The following is an 18,193-nucleotide window of genomic DNA, read 5'->3' as shown; positions in this document are numbered from 1 at the left end:
AGAGGGAAAGGAGTGTGGAAGAAGAGTGGGAGTGCGAGAGAGCGAGTGGGAGAGAGAGTGGGAGTGGGAGAGGGGAGAGAGTGGGAGTGGGAGTGGGGCAGACAGAGCAGACACTGAGGTTGGTGTGTGTGTGTGTGGACTGTTCCTCTCTCCTCCCAGCTGGCAGTGTTTGATTTTGACTCCAGCGGGAGACATGACTTCATCGGAGAGGCATTCACGGCCCTCGCGGACCTGCAGGGCGGCGGCAGAGAGGGAGAGGTGAGTCTCTCGGTGCCTCTGGCTCAGACCTCGACCTCGTTTCACACTGTCTCACTGCAAAACCCCTCTGCACGTCTGGGTCTGTGACTCTGTCTGTCTCACACCTAGACCTCGTTTCACACTGTCTCACTGCAAAACCCCTCTGCACGTCTGGGTCTGTGACTCTGTCTGTCTCACACCTCGACCTCGTTTCACACTGTCTCACTGCAAAACCCCTCTGCACGTCTGGGTCTGTGACTCTGTCTCACACCTAGACCTCGTTTCACACTGTCTCACTGCAAAACCCCTCTGCACGTCTGGGTCTGTGACTCTGTCTGTCTCACACCTAGACCTCGTTTCACACTGTCTCACTGCAAAACCCCTCTGCACGTCTGGGTCTGTGACTCTGTCTCACACCTAGACCTCGTTTCACACTGTCTCACTGCAAAACCCCTCTGCACGTCTGGGTCTGTGACTCTGTCTGTCTCACACCTAGACCTCGTTTCACACTGTCTCACTGCAAAACCCCTCTGCACGTCTGGGTCTGTGACTCTGTCTCACACCTAGACCTCGTTTCACACTGTCTCACTGCAAAACCCCTCTGCACGTCTGTGACTCTGTCTCAGTGTTTCTGTTTGTGACTCTGTCTCAGTGTCTCTCTGTCTCAGTGTCTCTCTCTGTCTGTGACTCTGCCTGTCCCAGTCTCTCTCTGTCCCTCCACACTCAAGCCTGTCTCTCCACAGGTGACCCTTGACTGTATTAATCCCAAATACAAAGCCAAGAGAAGAAACTACAAGAACTCAGGTCGAATCGTGGTGACAAAGTGCCGGGTGAGTGTGTGTGTGTCTACTCTCTCTCCTGGACTACATCATGAGTGTGTGTGTGTCTACTCTCTCTCCTGGACTACATCATGAGTGTGTGTGTGTCTACTGTCTCTCCTGGACTACATCATGAGTGTGTGTGTGTCTACTCTCTCTCTCCTGGACTACATCATGAGTGTGTGTGTGTCTACTCTCTCTCCTGGACTACATCATGAGTGTGTGTGTGTCTACTGTCTCTCTCCTGGACTACATCATGAGTGTGTGTGTGTCTACTCTCTCTCTCCTGGACTACATCATGAGTGTGTGTGTGTCTACTGTCTCTCTCCTGGACTACATCATGAGTGTGTGTGTGTCTACTGTCTCTCTCCTGGACTACATCATGAGTGTGTGTGTGTCTACTGTCTCTCTCCTGGACTACATCATGAGTGTGTGTGTGTCTACTCTCTCTCTCCTGGACTACATCATGAGTGTGTGTGTGTCTACTGTCTCTCTCCTGGACTACATCATGAGTGTGTGTGTCTACTGTCTCTCTCCTGGACTACATCATGAGTGTGTGTGTGTCTACCTGTGTGTGTTTCAGACTGAGAAGGTCTACTGTCTCTCCTGGACTACATCATGAGTGTGTGTGTTTACTGTCTCTCCTGGACTACATCACGAGTGTGTGTGTGTCTACCTGTGTGTGTTTCAGACTGAGAAGGTCTACTCTATCTCCTGGACTACATCATGAGTGTGTGTGTGTCTACTGTCTCTCTCCTGGACTACATCATGAGTGTGTGTGTGTCTACTCTCTCTCTCCTGGACTACATCATGAGTGTGTGTGTGTCTACTCTCTCTCCTGGACTACATCATGAGTGTGTGTGTGTCTACCTGTGTGTGTTTCAGACTGAGAAGGTCTACTCTCTCTCCTGGACTACATCATGAGTGTGTGTGTGTCTACTGTCTCTCTTGGACTACATCACGAGTGTGTGTGTGTCTACTCTCTCTCTCCTGGACTACATCATGAGTGTGTGTGTGTCTACTGTCTCTCCTGGACTACATCATGAGTGTGTGTGTGTCTACTCTCTCTCTCCTGGACTACATCATGAGTGTGTGTGTGTGTCTACTCTCTCTCTCCTGGACTACATCACGAGTGTGTGTGTGTCCACCTGTGTGTGTTTCAGACTGAGAAGGTCTACTGTCTCTCCTGGACTACATCATGAGTGTGTGTGTTTACTCTCTCTCTCCTGGACTACATCATGAGTGTGTGTGTGTCTACTGTCTCTCCTGGACTACATCATGAGTGTGTGTGTCTACTCTCTCTCTCCTGGACTACATCATGAGTGTGTGTGTCTACTCTCTCTCTCCTGGACTACATCATGAGTGTGTGTGTGTCTACTGTCTCTCCTGGACTACATCATGAGTGTGTGTGTGTCTACTCTCTCTCCTGGACTACATCACGAGTGTGTGTGTCTACCTGTGTGTGTTTCAGACTGAGAAGGTCTACTGTCTCTCCTGGACTACATCATGAGTGTGTGTGTGTCTACCTGTGTGTGTTTCAGACTGAGAAGGTCTACTGTCTCTCCTGGACTACATCATGAGTGTGTGTGTGTCTACTCTCTCTCCTGGACTACATCATGAGTGTGTGTGTGTCTACTCTCTCTCCTGGACTACATCATGAGTGTGTGTGTGTCTACCTGTGTGTGTTTCAGACTGAGAAGGTCTACTCCTTCCTGGACTACATCATGAGTGTGTGTGTGTCTACTGTCTCTCTTGGACTACATCACGAGTGTGTGTGTGTCTACTCTCTCTCTCCTGGACTACATCATGAGTGTGTGTGTGTCTACTCTCTCTCCTGGACTACATCATGAGTGTGTGTGTGTCTACTCTCTCTCTCCTGGACTACATCACGAGTGTGTGTGTGTGTCTACTCTCTCTCTCCTGGACTACATCACGAGTGTGTGTGTGTCTACCTGTGTGTGTTTCAGACTGAGAAGGTCTACTCCTTCCTGGACTACATCTTGGCCGGCTGTCAGATTCATTTCTCGGTGAGTTGCTGCTGGAGGTTATTCAGGCCCTGGGACATGGCCAGCGGCAGGTTTTGTAAGTCAGCCGTTGCAGCACTGTAAGTGTTAAAGACTGCACTCCTGCTCTGCCACAACAGGAGTAAAACTGGAATCAGTCAGAGGAGGATTCTTTCTTTCCTCTCTGTCGCTCTCTGTCCTGCTCTCTCTAATTCAATCTCAATCAGCTTTATTTGGCGTGTCCAGGGAACCGCAATGTGGCCAGAGCAGATAAAACTGTCAGACAGTTGAGGAGGGAGCTGCAAGGGAACAGGTGAAGGTGTATTCCATGCGGAAAGGGAACCAAGACAGACAATTTTCATTTTAGCATGGAATACAGGGAATCTTCAGACAATTAAACTTCAGACTCATTCACTCACAACATACAACACGGATATTAATGAGACAAGCTCACTGTTCCTCAGGCTGTGACAGGAGATCACACTGTATTATTATTATTGAGAGACAGGCTCACTGTCTGTTCCTCAGGCTGTGACAGGAGATCACACACTGTATTATTATTATTGAGAGACAGGCTCACTGTCTGTTCCTCAGGCTGTGACAGGAGATCACACACTGTATTATTATTATTGAGAGACAGGCTCACTGTCTGTTCCTCAGGCTGTGACAGGAGATCACACACTGTATTATTATTATTGAGAGACAGGCTCACTGTCTGTTCCTCAGGCTGGGACAGGAGATCACACACTGTATTATTATTATTGAGAGACAGGCTCACTGTCTGTTCCTCAGGCTGGGACAGGAGATCACACACTGTATTATTATTATTGAGAGACAGGCTCACTGTCTGTTCCTCAGGCTGTGACAGGAGACCACACACTGCCTGTGTCCAGTGTCTGTGTCCAGGCTGTGGTCACTGAGCCTGTTCTCTCTGGGCAGCCAGGTCTGTCTGTGTCCAGTGTCTGTGTCCAGGCTGTGGTCACTGAGCCTGTCCTCTCTGGACAGTCAGGTCTGCCTGTTTCCAGTTTCTGTGTCCAGGCTGTGGTCACTGAGTCTGTCCTCTCTGGACAGCCAGGTCTGTCTGTCTCTCTGTCCTGCACTCTGTCTCTCTCTCCCACTTTGTTGGACATCTCTCTTTCTCAGGTAGCAATTGACTTCACGGCATCCAATGGCGATCCCCAGAGCCACTCCTCCCTCCACTACATCGACCAATCACAGCCCAACGAATATGTCAAGGCCCTGTCAGCAGTGGCCGAGGTGTGCCAGGACTACGACAGGTACTGTGACATCATCAGGCTGAGGCAGTCCGCCAGGCTGACATCATCACAGAGCAGCTCCAGCAGGGAGCGGCGTCAGCAGGCGTAGGCTGCAAAGGAACAAGTCAAGATTTATTCGTGCTGAACGTTTCGGGTGAAGAAGGCCAAAACATTGTGTGTCTTTTCTTCTCTTTTCAGCTGGGAATAAACCTTTACTTGTTCCATCATCACAGAGTGCCTGGTTGCAGCTAAGATAGGCTTTATTCCTAAAGAGCAGACTTGTATTTATAAACCCAGACAATTTCTTGTCGTCTGCTGTGGATAACACTGTCTGTCTCTCACACTGCTGTGGATAAGACTGTCTGTCTCTCACACTGCGGTGGATAAGACTGTCTGTCTCTCACAGTGCGGTGGATAAGACTGTCTGTCTCTCACTGCTGTGGATAAGACTGTCTGTCTCTCACACTGCGGTGGATAAGACTGTCTGTCTCTCACAGTGCGGTGGATAAGACTGTCTGTCTCTCACTGCTGTGGATAAGACTGTCTGTCTCTCACACTGCGGTGGATAAGACTGTCTGTCTCTCACACTGCGGTGGATAAGACTGTCTGTCTCTCATTCTCACTGCTGTGGATAAGACTGTCTGTCTCTCTCACTGCTGTGGATAAGACTGTCTCTCTCACTGCTGCGGATAAGACTGTCTGTCTCTCACTGCTGTGGATAAGATTCACACTACATGAGAGTGTTGATCTAATTAAACCTTTTGCTTTTCAATGAACTCCAGTGACAAGTCATTCCCTGCCTTCGGATTTGGAGCCCGGATACCCCCAAACTACGAGGTGACACTGATATACTGGTATTATTGAATACAGTAATACCAGTCATGACAATAGGGTTACAATTATACAGTATAGTAATAACAGCACTGACACAGTACTGGCATACCAGTACTGACACAGGGGTTACAGGAATACAGTAATAACAGCACTGACACAGGGGTTACAGGAATACCAGTACTGACACAGGGGTTACAGGAATACAGTAATAACAGCACTGACACAGGGGTTACAGGAATACCAGTACTGACACAGGGGTTACAGGAATACCAGTACTGACACAGGGGTTACAGGCATACCAGTACTGACATAAGAATTACAAAAATACAGGAATACATTAATTCAAGTAATGACAATGGGGTTACACTGATACAGAAATGCCAAAGCTGACATACTGTACAGAAAACAGTCATATACAATATTAATAAAGTAATGCTGTTATTGCTGATAGATGTACAATCATGAATGTTACTGCTAATAGATTCACTTTCATTACTGTCACTGCTAATACTCTCAGTATCACTGCTGTTACTGTTACCGATAACAATAACTGCTCTTACTGATACTACTGTGACTGATAACAGTATCACTACTTTTACTGCTAATACTGTCAATACCACTGCTCTTACTGTTACTGCTAATACTGTCGATATCACTTCTGTTACTGATAAACTCTCAATATGACTACTTTTAAAGTTACTGCTAATACTCCCAATATCACTACTGATAGTGATAATATTCTAAGTATCACTATTGTTACTACTAATACTCCCAATATCACTACTGTTACTGATAATAGTCTTAGTATCACTATTGTTACTACTAATACTCCCAATATCATTACTGTTACTGATAATATTCTTAGTATCACTATTGTTACTACTAATACTCCCAATATCATTACTGTTACTGATAATATTCTTAATATCACTACTGTTACTGCTGATATTCTTAGTATCACTACTGATACTGCTGAAACCCAGTGTGACTACTGTTACAAATACTACTAATACTCTCAATATCACTGCTGTTACTGCTGCTGCTGTTTCTGTTTCTGCTGACACAGAGAACCGTTCTTCTCCCACTAATGAAAGTGATTCTCACTGTGAACTCATTGCAGGTGTCACATGACTTCCCCCTGAACTTCAACCCAGACAACCCTGAGTGCGAAGGTACAGCAGTATTAAACAGTGTGCAACACACTTCTGGACACTAATAACAGCCCTCCGAAGGCCAGACACGTATATGGACTATGTCTGACGGCATTAAAAATGAGCCCCTTCATTGTTTATAGATTCATGTCCTGCATGAGTGCAGTGTTTTAAAGGTGTTACCTATTTTATTAACCCCTCTCTCTCAGTGCAGTGTTAATGTACTAGAGTGTCCAGTCAGTCAGTGTGTCTGTATGAACCCCTCTCTCTCAGTGCAGTGTTAATGTACTGGAGTGTCCAGTCAGTCAGTGTGTCTGTATGAACCCCTCTCTCTCAGTGCAGTGTTAATGGACTGGAGTGTCCAGTCAGTCAGTGTGTCTGTATGAACCCCTCTCTCTCAGTGCAGTGTTAATGTACTGGAGTGTCCAGTCAGTGTGTCTGTATTAACCCCTCTCACTCAGTGCAGTGTTAATGTACTGGAGTGTCCAGTCAGTGTGTCTGTATGAACCCCTCTCTCTCAGTGCAGTGTTAATGTACTGGAGTGTCCAGTCAGTGTGTCTGTATGAACCCCTCTCTCTCAGTGCAGTGTTAATGTACTAGAGTGTCCAGTCAGTCAGTGTGTCTGTATGAACCCCTCTCTCTCAGTGCAGTGCTAATGTACTGGAGTGTCCAGTCAGTCTGAGTGTCTGTATTAACCCCTCTCTCTTTCATTTTCTCAGGTATTCAGGGGGTGATTGAGGCTTATCAGCAGTGCCTGCCTCTAGTCCAGCTCTATGGCCCGACTAATGTTGCTCCCATCATCACTCGGATCGCTCAGTTGGCACAAGAGGAACTAAAAACTATGACTGCCAAAGTGAGAGACTGGACACTCCAGTACATTAACACTGCACTGAGAGAGAGGGGTTCATACAGACACACTGACTGACTGGACACTCCAGTACATTAACACTGTACTGAGAGAGAGGGGTTCATACAGACACACTGACTGGACACTCCAGTACATTAACACTGCACAGAGAGAGGGGTTCATACAGACACACTGACTGACTGGACACTCCAGTACATTAACACTGCACTGAGAGAGAGGGGTTCATACAGACACACTGACTGACTGGACACTCCAGTACATTAACACTGCACTGAGAGAGAGGGGTTCATACAGACACACTGACTGGACACTCCAGTACATTAACACTGCACTGAGAGAGAGGGGTTCATACAGACACACTGACTGACTGGACACTCCAGTACATTAACACTGCACTGAGAGAGAGGGGTTCATACAGACACACTGACTGACTGGACACTCCAGGACGTTGACATATTGCCTCTCCCTCTGCATTCCCCCCTGTGTGTGTGAGAGCAGCAGTACTATATTCTCCTGATCCTCACTGACGGGACGGTCAGTGACCTTGCGGAGACCCGGGAGGCCATCGTGCGGGCGTCTGCGCTCCCGATGTCCGTGGTCATCGTGGGCGTGGGCTTTGCCGATTTCTCGGAGATGCGGGCGCTGGACGGCGACGATGGCAGTCTGCTGACCAGTGGGGGCCGCAGTGCCGAGAGGGACATTGTGCAGTTCGTGCCCTTCAGGGACTTTAAACACGTGAGTGCTGTGTGCCAGTCTGTCACTGTGCCTCTCTCTCAGTCTGTCACTGTGCCTCTCTCTCAGTCTGTCACCGTGACTGTGTGTCTCTCTCTCTCTGTCTGTCACTGTGACCGTGTGCCTCTCTCTCTGTCTGTCACTGTGACTGTGTGTCTCTCTCTCTCTGTCTGTCACTGTGACTGTGTGTCTCTCTCTGTCTGTCACTGTGACTGTGTGTCTCTCTCTCTCTGTCTGTCACTGTGACTGTGTGTCTCTCTCTGTCTGTCACTGTGTCTGTGTGTCTCTCTCAGTCTGTCACCGTGACTGTGTGTCTCTCTCTCTCTGTCTGTCACTGTGACTGTGTGTCTCTCTCTGTCTGTCACTGTGACTGTGTGTCTCTCTCTCTCTGTCTGTCACTGTGACTGTGTGTCTCTCTCTGTCTGTCACTGTGACTGTGTGTCTCTCAGTCTGTCACCGTGACTGTGTGTCTCTCTCTCTCTGTCTGTCACTGTGACTGTGTGTCTCTCTCTGTCTGTCACTGTGACTGTGTGTCTCTCTCTCTCTGTCTGTCACTGTGACTGTGTGTCTCTCTCTGTCTGTCACTGTGACTGTGTGTCTCTCAGTCTGTCACCGTGACTGTGTGTCTCTCTCTCTCTGTCTGTCACTGTGACTGTGTGTCTCTCTCTGTCTGTCACTGTGACTGTGTGTCTCTCTCTCTCTGTCTGTCACTGTGACTGTGTGTCTCTCTCTGTCTGTCACTGTGACTGTGTGTCTCTCTCTGTCTGTCACCGTGACTGTGTGTGTCTCTCTCTCTGTCTGTCACTGTGACTGTGTGTCTCTCTCAGTCTGTCACCGTGACTGTGTGTCTCTCTCTCTCTGTCTGTCACTGTGACTGTGTGTCTCTCTCTCTCTGTCTGTCACTGTGACCGTGTGTCTCTCTCTCTGTCTGTCACTGTGACTGTGTGTCTCTCTCTGTCTGTCACTGTGACTGTGTGTCTCTCTCTCTGTCTGTCACTGTGACTGTGTGTCTCTCTCTGTCTGTCACTGTGACTGTGTGTCTCTCTCTCTCTGTCTGTCACTGTGACTGTGTGTCTCTCTCTGTCTGTCACCGTGACTGTGTGTCTCTCTCTCTCTGTCTGTCACTGTGACTGTGTGTCTCTCTCTGTCTGTCACTGTCACTGTGCCCCTCTCTCTGTCTGTCACTGTGACTGTGTGTCTCTCTCTGTCTGTCACTGTCACTGTGCCCCTCTCTCTGTCTGTCACTGTGACTGTGTGTCTCTCTCTGTCTGTCACTGTGACCGTGTGTCTCTCTCTGTCTGTCACTGTGACTGTGTGTCTCTCTCTCTCTCTGTCTGTCACCGTGACTGTGTGTCTCTCTCTCTCTGTCTGTCACTGTGACTGTGTGTCTCTCTCTCTCTGTCTGTCACTGTGACTGTGTGTCTCTCTCTGTCTGTCACCGTGACTGTGTGTCTCTCTTTCTCTGTCTGTCACTGTGACTGTGTGCCTCTCTCTCTCTGTCTGTCACTGTGACTGTGTGTCTCTCTCAGTCTGTCACTGTGACTGTGTGTCCCTCTCTCTGTCTGTCACTGTGTCTGTGTGTCTCTCTCAGTCTGTCACTGTGTCTGTGTGTCTCTCTCAGTCTGTCACTGTGACTGTGTGTCCCTCTCTCTGTCTGTCACTGTGTCTGTGTGTCTCTCTCTGTCTGTCACCGTGACTGTGTGTCTCTCTTTCTCTGTCTGTCACTGTGACTGTGTGCCTCTCTCTCTCTGTCTGTCACTGTGACTGTGTGTCTCTCTCAGTCTGTCACCGTGACTGTGTGCCTCTCTCTCTCTGTCTGTCACTGTGACTGTGTGTCTCTCTCAGTCTGTCACTGTGACTGTGTGTCCCTCTCTCTGTCTGTCACTGTGTCTGTGTGTCTCTCTCTGTCTGTCACCGTGACTGTGTGTCTCTCTTTCTCTGTCTGTCACTGTGACTGTGTGCCTCTCTCTCTCTGTCTGTCACTGTGACTGTGTGTCTCTCTCAGTCTGTCACCGTGACTGTGTGTCTCTCTCTCTCTGTCTGTCACTGTGACTGTGTGTCTCTCTCAGTCTGTCACCGTGACTGTGTGTCTCTCTCTCTCAGTCTGTCACTGTGACTGTGTGTCTCTCTGTCTGTCACTGTGACTGTGTGTCTCTCTCTGTCTGTCACTGTGACTGTGTGCCTCTCTCTCTGTCTGTCACTGTGACTGTGTCTCTCTCTCAGTCTGTCACTGTGACTGTGTGCCTCTCTCTCTCTGTCTGTCACTGTGACTGTGTGTCTTTCTCTGTCTGTCACTGTGACTGTGTGTCCCTCTCTCTGTCTGTCACTGTGTCTGTGTGTCTCTCTCAGTCTGTCACCGTGACAGTGTGTCTCTCTCTCTCAGTCTGTCACTGTGACTGTGTGTCTCTCTCTGTCTGTCACTGTGACTGTGTGCCTCTCTCTCTCTGTCTGTCACTGTGACTGTGTGTCTCTCTCTGTCTGTCACTGTGACTGTGTGTCTCTCTCTGTCTGTCTGTCACTGTGACTGTGTGTCTCTCTCTGTCTGTCACTGTGACTGTGTGCCTCTCTCTCTCTGTCTGTCACTGTGACTGTGTCTCTCTCTCAGTCTGTCACTGTGACTGTGTGCCTCTCTCTCTCTGTCTGTCACTGTGACTGTGTGTCTTTCTCTGTCTGTCACTGTGACTGTGTGTCCCTCTCTCTGTCTGTCACTGTGACTGTGTGTCTCTCTCTGTCTGTCACCGTGACTGTGTGTCTCTCTCTGTCTGTCTGTCACTGTGACTGTGTGTCTCTCTCAGTCTGTCACTGTGACTGTGTGCCTCTCTCTCTCTGTCTGTCACTGTGACTGTGTGTCTCTCTCTGTCTGTCACTGTGACTGTGTGTCCCTCTCTCTGTCTGTCACTGTGTCTGTGTGTCTCTCTCTCTCTCTCTCTCTGTCTGTCACTGTGACTGTGTGTCTCTCTCAGTCTGTCACTGTGACTGTGTGCCTCTCTCTCTCTGTCTGTCACTGTGACTGTGTGTCCCTCTCTCTGTCTGTCACTGTGTCTGTGTGTCTCTCTCTCTCTCTGTCTGTCACTGTGACTGTGTGTCTCTCTCTCTCTGTCTGTCACTGTGACTGTGTGTCTCTCTCAGTCTGTCACCGTGACTGTGTGTCTCTCTCTCTCTGTCTGTCACTGTGACTGTGTGTCTCTCTCAGTCTGTCACCGTGACTGTGTGTCTCTCTCTCTCTGTCTGTCACTGTGACTGTGTGTCTCTCTCTGTCTGTCACTGTGACTGTGTGTCTCTCTCAGTCTGTCACTGTGACTGTGTGTCTCTCTGTCTGTCACTGTGACTGTGTGTCTCTCTCTCTGTCTGTCACTGTGACTGTGTGTCTCTCTCAGTCTGTCACTGTGACTGTGTGCCTCTCTCTCAATTCAATTCAATTCAAGGTGCTTTATTAGCATGACCGATGGGTACAATCAGTGTTGCCAAAGCAAATAAAAATAATAAAATTAACATAGAACAAAACAAAAAAAATAGAAGTAAAATAAAATCTACAGACATGTTACAGACATTTACAACAAAGACATATTATATAATATCGACATATACTGTAGGCGGCTGGAGCATTATTGGGAGACGGACTCACTGTTCCTCAGGCTGTGACAGGAGATCACATACTGGGCTGCCAGATCAACTGAGTTCCCTCCTCCCTCTCCCAGTAGGATTGGGACCTGTTGTGGTTTTGGCAGGTGTGGGAACTCTGGGATTAGATTTCTGAATTTCGGGAAGAATGTTTCTCTAATCCCAGAGTATCTGTCACAGTGCAGTAGGAAGTGCACCTCTGTCTCTATTTCTCCCTGCTGGCAGTGGGAGCACAGCCTGTCCTCTCTGGGCAGCCAGGTCTGCCTGTGTCGCCCAGTTTCTATGGCCAGGTTGTGGTCACTGAGCCTGTACTTCGTCAGGGTCTGTTTCTGTTTGTTATTTTTTATTTTGGTCAAATATTCAGCTAGTGTGTATTGTCTGTTTAAGGTTCTGTAGCATTCCAGTTTATGTTGTGTTTGTGTGTGTGTGTCCCAGTGTGTGAGATATTGCTGTTTGATCTGTGCTGTGATGTGGTTGAGTCTGGGTTGTGGTGCTCTAGCAGTGCTGTCCTGAGGCTGGTTAGTGTTGGTGTGGCTCAGGTCGGTGAGCCTCAGGACCAGCTGGCTCAGGGGGCTCTGTTTTGGGCTCAGCTCTTGGCTCAGCAGGGCTTTGTGGTGGTAGGAATTTTGGTCGCTGTTTTTTAGGTGTAGCCAATACTTTAATATTCTTTTCTGTATGTTTATCAATAGTGGGTACTGGCCTAATTCGGCCCTGCACCCGTTGTTAGGAGTTTTTCTCTGCACACGGAGGATGATTCTACAGATCTCCATGTGCAGAGTTTCTGTGGGGTGTTTGTCCCATTGGGTGTAATCCTGGTCTGTGAGGGGACCCCAAACTTCACTGCCGTATAGGGCAATGGGTTGGATTACACTTTCAAATATTTGGAGCCAGATTCTTGTTGGTGGGTTGATGTTGAAGAGCCTCCTTCTTATTGCGTAGAAAGCCCTGAGTGCCTTCTCCCTCAGTGCCTTCACTGCCAGGTCAAAACTCCCGGAAGAGCTGATGGTGAGACCGAGATATGTGTAGCTGGATGTGTGCTCCAATGTGTTCTTGTTCAGTGTGAATTTGTACCTGTTTCCCTGAGGTCTGGCTTTCTTCTGGAAAACCATAACTCTGGTCTTGTCCAGATTGACTGTCAGTGCCCAGGTCTGACAGTACTGCTCCAGCAGTGCCAGGTTCTGCTGCAGCCCCTGTTCTGTGGGCGACAGCAGGACCAGGTCATCTGCGTAGAGCAGGAACTTGATTTCTGTGTCGTGTAGTGTAAGACCAGGAGCTGCAGACTGCTCCAACATTCCTGCTAATTCATTGATATAGATATTGAACAGTGTTGGGCTCAGGCTGCAGCCCTGTCTCACCCCGCGGCCTTGGGTGAAGAATTTAGTCCTTTTGTTTCCAATTTTCACTGCACATTTGCTCTCTGAATACATTGATTTAATGATGTCGTACACTTTGCCCCCTATGCCACTTTGGAGTAGTTTATAAAACAATCTCTCATGCCAAATCGAGTCAAATGCTTTTTTGAAATCGACAAAGCAGGCAAAAATTTTTCCTTTGTGTTTTTGGTGGACGTGTTTGTCTATCAGTGTGTGTAGGGTGTAAATGTGATCAGATGTGCGGTGATCTGGCAAGAAGCCAATCTGACTTTTACTCAGGACATTGTGTTCGGTAAGGAAGGCCAGTATTCGTGTATTTAGGATACTGCAGAATACCTTCCCCAGGTTACTGTTCACACAGATGCCCCGGTAGTTGTTGGGATCGAGTTTATCTCCACTCTTATAGATGGGCGTGATCAGTCCTTGGTTCCAGGCCTCGGGGAAACATCCGGCTGTCATGATGAGATTGAGGAGTTTGAGCAGGGCTTGTTGCAACTTTGGGCTGCTGTGTCTCAGCATCTCATTTATGACTCCATCATGGCCACAGGCTTTGTGTGGTCTGAGGGCCTGGAGTTTGTCCAGTAGCTCCTGCTCAGTGATTGGGGAGTCTAAGGGGTTTTGGTTGTCTTTGATAGCCAATTCCAAAATTTTGAGTTTTTCATAAATGGTGTTTTGGTCTGATTGATTTGTATTTGGGAGCTTTTCATAGAGATTTTCAAAGTATGTTTGCCAGATTGTTCCATTTTGGATGGCCAATTCTTCTGGTTTTGATTTGTTTAAGTTGTTCCACTTCTCCCAGAAACAATTCTGATTTAGTGACTCCTCAATTTCTGCAAGTTGTTTGTCTATGTATGTGTTTCTTTTCTTTTTCAGCGTGTGTTTGTAAAGTTTTACCATGTCACAGTACCTGAGTCGCAGATCTGTGTTGTGTGGTTGTCTGTGTTTTTCATTTGAGACTTTTCGTAGTGCATTTCTGATGTTTTTGCACTCCGTATCAAACCACTTTTCTTTTGCTTTTGTTTTTTGGTAGTTTTTTGATGTAGTTGTTTTTAGCTTAGATTTTGATGCTAGTTTGTGGAATAGGTGATTTAGTTTTTGTGTGGCCAAGTTTATGCCTAATTTGTTGGTTTGATACGGAGTGTTTAGGAATGTGTCCATCAGTGTCTGAATTTCCTCATGGCCCAGTGCAGTTTGGTATCTGTCTAGGCTGTCTGTGTCCCATCTGTATGCCTGGTTGAGGTCATACAGCTGGCTGGGCTGTGTCAGTGTGTCTCTGTGCTGGTGTGTTCTCTTCATGTAGAGTGTGATCTGGCTGTGGTCGGAGAGGGGAGTTTGTGGCCTGACAGTGAAGGCACTGATACAGGAGGGGTCCAGGTCGGTGATGGCGTAGTCCACCACACTGCTGCCCAGAGCTGAGCTGTAGGTGAACCTGCCTAGAGAGTCCCCTCTAGTCCTGCCGTTGACGATGTACAGGCCCAGCCCTTGACAGAGCTGCAGCAGCTCGCGCCCGGTGCTGTTGACCGTGGTGTCATGGCTGCACCTGTGTGAGGTGACCGGTGTGTGGTACAGAGGGGATTGTCCGAATATGTGAGTATTTCCCTGTGTGCTGGTGAAGTCTGCCAGTGTGCCTGTTCGTGCGTTGAGGTCACCACAGAGCAGCACGTTTCCCTGGCCCTGGAAGTGACCGATCTCCGTGTGGAGACTGGGGAGAATTCCCTCACTGTAGTAGGGGGATTCTGAGGGCGGGATGTAGACAGCACACAGGAAAACCTCGTTTTCTGTACAGATGGTATTTCTTTTGATTTTAAGCCAAACTCGTGACTCTTCTTTCTTTACTAATTGTATGGAGTGACTGAGCTCCGCTCTGTACCACACAATGATCCCCCCAGAGTCTCTGCCCCGGGTGATTTGGGGTTTTTTGACAGAGGGCACCATGATCTCCTTGTAGCCTGGGGGACAGTGGGTAGCCAAGTCTCCCCGACACCATGTCTCCTGTAGGATCATGATGTCTGTCTCCTTTACATCCTTGATAAATTCAGGATCAGTGCTCTTCAGCCCAAATGCTGACGAGCCCAGACCCTGAATGTTCCACATACTTATCTTTAGAGATCTCATTGTCATCATTTGAATTATCTTTGCAATTTGTTATTGTTTTCTGGAACTGTATCAAATTTGTGTCGGACATTTGCATCATCAACAGAAACAAGTATTGTGCTGGGTTTTTGTCTGTCGCTGTGGGTGATGGAAGTTCAGCTCATAAGCCGGGTGCAGATGAGGTTCAGGAGCTGCCGGATTTCTCCCAGCTCCAAACCACTCGGGACTGCTGGTCTGGCCAGGGCTGCGGCGTAGCTGTGCAGGAGGGGCTCGGTCCGGCTCTGTTGTTGTGCTGGGTGGGGAGGGGTTGTGGTTCTGGTCCGGTTCAGCTGCTGGTCTGGGTGAGGGGCATGGGATGGGGCGCTGGTTCTGGTCCTGTTCGGTCGTTGGTCTGGGTTGGAGGGCTGTAGGGTGGTGCTGGTTCTGTTCTTTGTGGGTTGAGTTGGTCTGGGTTGGGGGTGTGGGTGCTGGGGCGTTCCTCTGGTAGTCCTCCTGTTTCTCTCTGGGATGGTGTTTGGGTGTCTGCCCAGTGTGGTGTCTTTCAGAGTTTTTGTGAAGAGTCCAATGGTCTGTTTTTTGAGGTGTTTATGGTCGTGTAGATGCTGTGGTCCAAGGGTGGAGTGATGGGCCAGATAGACGTTTGGGAGCAGGGCGCAGCACCGTGAGATCTCGGCATTGATTCTCTGGATGGTGTGGTGCTGCTCGTCCTGTCTCGGCAGCAGGGTGGAGATGACAATTCGGGCGCGAGGGAACTCCTGTATGGCCCTCTCTGCCACTCTCCTGATGGACTGGGCCACCTGCTCCCTCTGGGTCCTCAAGTCGTTGGTGCCGGTGTGGATGATGATGTGCTGAGGGGCTCCCAGTACCGACCTGGACAGCAGCTGCAGGGCCTTCTCTGTCGTCGGACACCAGAGCTTTGCTGTTTGTAATCCCGGGAAGAGCCTGTGCTCATCGATGTACCTCCCGTTGGAGTCGATGAGAAGGGCTACTTCCATGCGTCTGCCTCTGGTGTCCAGTCTGCTGGAGGGGCGCTGTGCTGCCGGGCGGGGGGCTGCTTGGGGGGGTGCAGTGTGTGAGGTGGAGGAGTTGGGTGGGGCCGGGTGTGTGTGTGGGTCACCCTGAGTGTTCGGCAAGGTGGATGTGCTTTTGGGCAGTAGAGTTGTGAGGGGATTTGGGGTGCCGGGGGGTGCAGTGGGTGTGGTGTTTGCTACGGTGGGGGTACTGGGTAAGTGGGAGTTGGTGGTGGGGGTTGTAGGGGTGTCAGGTTGTGTGGAGGTGGGTGTGTCTTTGCGGGTTGGTGGTGGGTGTTGTGAGTTGTGTGTTCTGGGTCTCAGGGCTGTTCTGTTGCAGTCAGGGCTGCAGTGGGAAGTAGTGAGTTTCCTCAGCTGGTCTTTGAGAGTCTTGCTTGTCCTCTCCGCGAGCTGCAGCTCCTCTCTCAGCTCTGCTACTTCCGACTGCAGCTTACTGTTGTCCCGCAGCAGCTCCTCCATCTGTGCCCTGAGCTGTTTGTTGGAGGTTTTACATTCATTCCTGTGTTTGTTAACCTCGTCTCTTAGCTGTTGTGCTGTCTGCCCCTCTGTGAGTCTCCCCAGCATCAGCTCCTTGAACTCAGTGAAGTCCAGCTCCAGAGCAGAGAGTTTCTCTCTCAGGAGGCGCACTGTGCTGTGGTCACAGGGGGGTTGGTGTGGGCTGTGTGTGTCCAGGTGGTGTGTTTCCGTGTTGCCGAGGGCTACACTTTTGCTGGGCTGTTCTGTGGCTGAGGCTGTGTTTGTGGGCTCCGAGTCAGGTGGAGCTGAACTCTCCGGTGTGGCGGGCATCAGGCTGCTGGGTCTCTCTCCTGTTTCTGGGGGAGGTTTCTCCAGGTCGGCCTGTGTTTTAAGGTCTGTGAACTTTTCCTCGAAAAGCTCCAGAGCGGCCTCACTGCCCTGTATCATCACTGTACCATTGTGGTAGGTGTTGACAGTCAGGACAGTGTCTTCTACCTCGCTGTCGCCCCCTATGGAGATTTGCCTGCCTTTGCTGATGCCCCTTCTGGTGGTGTTTGTATAATTCTTACACACAGCTGTGTGCCAGGCATTTGGATGCTCAGTAAAAAAGAGCAGGTTGGTTTTTATGTGCTTTTCTCCTGCCTGGCAGTAGTCAGCAATGAGGGTCTCTGGGTTTTCTTTCATCCAGGAGTCTTTGTACTGTTTCCTGGTCTTAACGGTTTTCACGTCCTCAGGGTACTGGAGTACTGTGCTGAGGGGGCAGGGCTGGTCCAGTGGGGCTGTGTTCTGCTCTGTACTCATCTTGCTCTTTTAAATACAATGGGCCCAGGTGAGAAGAGCAAACAGACGGCCTGGCTCGGGCGTTTTGAATACAATCAGCCCCCTGTTGCTTGGGAACAGGTTCTTCAACTTTGGCCTTTTGAGTGTAGTGGGCCCAAGTGGTATTTTGTTTAATTTAAACTTTAAGGTACCTTTTTCTAAAGACTTTTTAAACTTTTATCTAGCAAAGCAGTTCAATTTTTTTTAGAGGCTTCTTCAAGAAAGGAGAAGAAAGAACAGGGCTTACCAGGTGTTTTTCGTGTTGATGGCTGAGTTCTTGGCTTCTCTTGATGCTGCTTGTATTTTCCCTTTCCTTCTTGTTTCCTTTGGTGTACTTTTTCTCTTTCTTTCTTTCTTTCTTGTCTTCTTATTCTTATATCCTTGTTTTAATGATTCCTTTTCTGTTTGTTCCTCTTCATCTCTTGGGGATTTTTCTTTTTGGAGTTTTTCCTCAGGTCCTTTATCCTCAGGTGTAGCTGTGTCTTATAGTTGATCTTCAGTTTTTTAGATGTTTGCTTTGTTGATTTTTTTTTTTCCAATGGCAAATTTACTTTACTTCTGTAGTTTTCTTTAGTTTTGTTTGATGTTGCCTTATTCCTAGACTATTTGTTCAGTTCCAGAAAACAATAAAATCTCAAAGAAATTAGGAGCTCATCTTCTGTGCTGCCTCTCTCTCTCTCTCACTCCCTCTCCCCACACTCTCTCTCTGTCTGTCACTGTGACTCTCTCTCTGTCTGTCACTGTGACTGTGTGTCTCTCTCTGTCTGTCACTGTGACTGTGTGTCTCTCAATTCAATTCAATTCAAGGTGCTTTATTAGCATGACCAATGGGTACAATCAGTGTTGCCAAAGCAAATAAAGATAATAAAATTAACATGGAACAAAACAACATGGACTGTA

The 18,193-nt window shown here is 48.7% G+C and overlaps 1 protein-coding gene across 3 annotated transcripts in view; it reads left to right on the top strand.

The window, feature by feature from the left end:
• LOC148660395 (copine-6-like) overlaps positions 1-18,193 on the top strand; it is a 28,626-nt gene that overhangs the window by 7,440 nt on the left and 2,993 nt on the right. For all 3 annotated transcript variants that reach the window (XM_088634332.1, XM_088634330.1, XM_088634329.1), the window contains exons 8-15: positions 160-258; positions 981-1,067; positions 3,023-3,082; positions 4,202-4,335; positions 5,097-5,151; positions 6,269-6,320; positions 7,019-7,152; positions 7,666-7,902. In XM_088634332.1, the coding sequence (XP_088490458.1) occupies positions 160-258; positions 981-1,067; positions 3,023-3,082; positions 4,202-4,335; positions 5,097-5,151; positions 6,269-6,320; positions 7,019-7,152; positions 7,666-7,902 (858 nt within the window). The remainder of the gene's footprint in view (positions 1-159; positions 259-980; positions 1,068-3,022; positions 3,083-4,201; positions 4,336-5,096; positions 5,152-6,268; positions 6,321-7,018; positions 7,153-7,665; positions 7,903-18,193) is intronic.

This window comes from Lepisosteus platostomus, chromosome 6 (assembly GCF_059453375.1).
Source record: "Lepisosteus platostomus isolate fLepPlt1 chromosome 6, fLepPlt1.hap1, whole genome shotgun sequence".
NCBI classification, from domain to species: Eukaryota; Metazoa; Chordata; class Actinopteri; order Semionotiformes; family Lepisosteidae; genus Lepisosteus; species Lepisosteus platostomus.
This window is presented reverse-complemented; position numbering and strand designations above follow the sequence as displayed.